Source organism: Eimeria acervulina, genomic scaffold (genome assembly GCF_000499425.1).
Source record: "Eimeria acervulina Houghton genomic scaffold, Eah_scaff2692, whole genome shotgun sequence".
Lineage (NCBI taxonomy): Eukaryota > Apicomplexa > Conoidasida > Eucoccidiorida > Eimeriidae > Eimeria > Eimeria acervulina.
The window spans coordinates 1-2,935 of record NW_013548097.1 but is presented as its reverse complement, the minus strand read 5'-3'; the positions used below and the strand labels follow the sequence as shown (position 1 = coordinate 2,935).

At 49.1% G+C, this 2,935-nt stretch overlaps 1 protein-coding gene across 1 annotated transcript; it reads left to right on the top strand.

Annotated features, from left to right (window-relative positions):
• Positions 1-54: 54 nt before the first annotated feature.
• Positions 55-1,188, top strand: EAH_00067240 (hypothetical protein, conserved; the record flags this gene model as incomplete). The annotated part of the gene is made up of 3 exons (XM_013392559.1): positions 55-112; positions 225-290; positions 662-1,188. The coding sequence occupies 3 exons, from the start codon at positions 55-57 to the stop codon at positions 1,186-1,188; spliced, it is 651 nt and encodes a 216-aa protein (XP_013248013.1).
• Positions 1,189-2,935: the final 1,747 nt, after the last annotated feature.

Genomic DNA, 2,935 nt, shown 5'->3' with positions numbered 1-2,935 from the left:
CATTACTGCTGCTTATGCTGCAGGTGCCTTCTTGTTGCAAGCTAGAGGGCCCGGATGTGCAGTCTAGCTGCAGCTGTTTCTGCTGCTGGTTTTCTTATGCCTTGCTCTGCTAGTCAGGACTCCTCCAACGGGGTCGTGCGCACAGTCTTTATACGCACCGTTTTTTGTGTTCCTTCATTTTTTTGTTCATTTGTTTGTTTGTTTGTTTGTTTGTTTGTATACAGTTAAGAAAAAGCAGGAGGAGGAGGTGGCTGGCTATACCCCTGAAGAGCTCGAGGAAACGGACCTATGTACGTAGACAGACACCGTTCGGTGCATTTCTGTCCCTATTTTGGCTTTGTTTTATTTCGTTTTTGCTTTTCCTCGTGCCGTTTGTGTGTGAGTACCGAACGGGTGTTAGTACCAGCGGAATTTGAGTGTGATTATTCTTCGGCGTCGATAGGATGTGTTTATGTGGCCCAGTGCATGAAGGGTATCTTTCTTCCTTATTATCCCCTCTTCTTTGTATTAAGCAATGTACCAACTTCACGCCGCCATGCGTATTAGCGAAGCTCTGCTTCGTTTGTGATGCACCAACTGCTTCGTGTTCTTTTGCATATTGCATTTGTGTGGTGCTTTCTTTTGCATTTCTTTCTCTCTGCATGCATGCGTGTTTTTCCAGGGCGGCAGGAGTACCAGAAGTTTATTGATGCGGAGAAGCATAAAGAATGGTGGGAACGGTTGAGCGTTGTGGGGGGCGTTGGAGGCGCTGCGGCTGCGGGCCTGGCTTTGTTTGGCAAGGCCCACGAGAACGCAGGAGGGGTAGCAGAGAACCCAGCTGCAGCGCGGCTGGTGCGCGGCGCAGGCAGCGTTGTGGGGGGCGTTGGAGGCGCTGCGGCTGCGGGCCTGGCTTTGTTTGGCAAGGCCCACGAGAACGCAGGAGGGGTAGCAGAGAACCCAGCTGCAGCGCGGCTGGTGCGCGGCGCAGGCACTGCAGCTTTATTGGGGGGAGCAGCTGCGCTTCTTGGGTGGTTGATGAGACGTAGGAGCAAAAAAAGGCAAAAACTCGCCGACGCGAGACTGGCACGCATGCATTTTGAAGCGGTAACGGGGATAAAGCCCTCTGATGAGAACGTCTTGGGGCCAGATGAAAGAGATGTTTTAGCCCCGAAGAAACACAAAAAGAAAAAGAAAGATGACGATGACTGAAGCAAGTCGAACAAACCAACCAACGAACCACGAAACACCGCCAGCCGCACATATGCCGTGAAACAGCGCTGCAGCGGCAGCAAGGGCAGCTGCAGCTGCTGCTGTCGCAGTAGCACCAACAGGCAAAGGGTTTAAGGTGTTCGGTTGAGGCTGCCCATGGGAGCAGAGGGAGACAGAAGCGGCGGGTTGTTTTGTGTTCCTGGTACTGCTGCTGCTGGACGATTTCGTTTGCTGAATTGCCACAATGGAAGTGGAGGGTTTGCAGTGTGTGAGGTTGTTCTTGTGGAAACGTTTGTCTGTACATTTATTTAAACAAACGAGTGCACGAAGATAAAAGGGGCATCGCCACAAGTAGCAACGACTGGACGTCTTTGCTCCGCTGAGTCGCGACGCTCAACAGGTTCAGTTCAGCAATAGAGTCAGAGGTGTTTTTAATCATGCGAAGGCACTGAAAAAGAAAAGGAAGGAACAGCTTTGCCTTCGTCACGCGTTCGTGCATGCATGCAAGTTTGCATGCACATACCCCCGAAGCTTTGGGGTGGGTGGTGGTTTGGGTGGCGTGGGTGGTGTATCTAGGCACCCTTAACAGAACTGCTTTGGCTTTTTAAGAATTATTGAGAGTTTCTTCCTTTGTTTGAAACAAGAGCATAGACTCAGAGAAGTAGTCATCGTCTTCTCTTTACCCCCTAGCCAAACCCCTCTGACGAAGCAGACGAAACAGAACCTTCGGAGGGCATGCACACACTGCTGCAGCCCGATAAACAGCAGATGCTTGTAAGTGCATGCAGAGGCAGAAAAAGAAATGGACAGCGAGGTGTTAGTACGAAGAGGTAAACAAGAGGACAGAGAACAGAGCATGCGGCTAAACCATCAAGCCGCGTTGTTTCGGTTCTTGTCGCTCGCGCCGTAGTGAGACGTACAGTAACAGCGAGTTTAGTTTATCAGCCTGCCCAATCCGCTTCTATGTACACAGAGTGCTATACTGTGGCACATGTTTAATTTTATTGTTTAGTTCAGTCTAAGGTGTTCGTCAGAAATCATTTTGCATCAGCGCCCTCCGTGTCGGCCCCTTGCAGCATGACTAGCTGGCTAACAAAAAGTGACTAGCTAACTAGTCAACGGTGGCTAAGTGCAGCTATCGAGCTGCAGATAACCATCTGCGATACTTGGACATGTCGTAGGCATGGAGTATAGATGCACTCCGCATGCATTGGGGCACCCCACAACTATAGTGTCACAGAGACGTAATGCCAGTAGCAACCCTAAACGCCTTCTGCGATGTTGCCGTCAGGCGCCTAACAAGGTGGAACAGGAGGAGAGCAGAAGCGAAAGTAAACTGACACAGGAAAAGCGATAGAAAAAGCAGAAGAAACAGATGCAAAAGAGACGCAACAGGCTGGGGTGTCCGCGTAGTGCCCTATGACTACCGTGCGGCTGCATGTAGAGTCTGTATGCGTTAAGCGTTCCAAATAATCAACAGCAAAAGACATGAAGCGCTATAAAGACAAATACATGTAAGTGTTTATTTATATACTAGACAAATTGATGTGAACAGACAAACAAAACTAACGACCAGGCGGCAGGCTGGCGTGTTTGTTTATATGTTAAGGCGATGCAGTGAATGCGTAAGTTACGAATGTATGGCTTTTATAATCAATTAATAATCTATTTGTGTTCAATAAAGAAACATATTAAAACTTAAATTTTGTCTTGAGGTGTATGTACATGCTCGCTGCGGCAAGGGTTG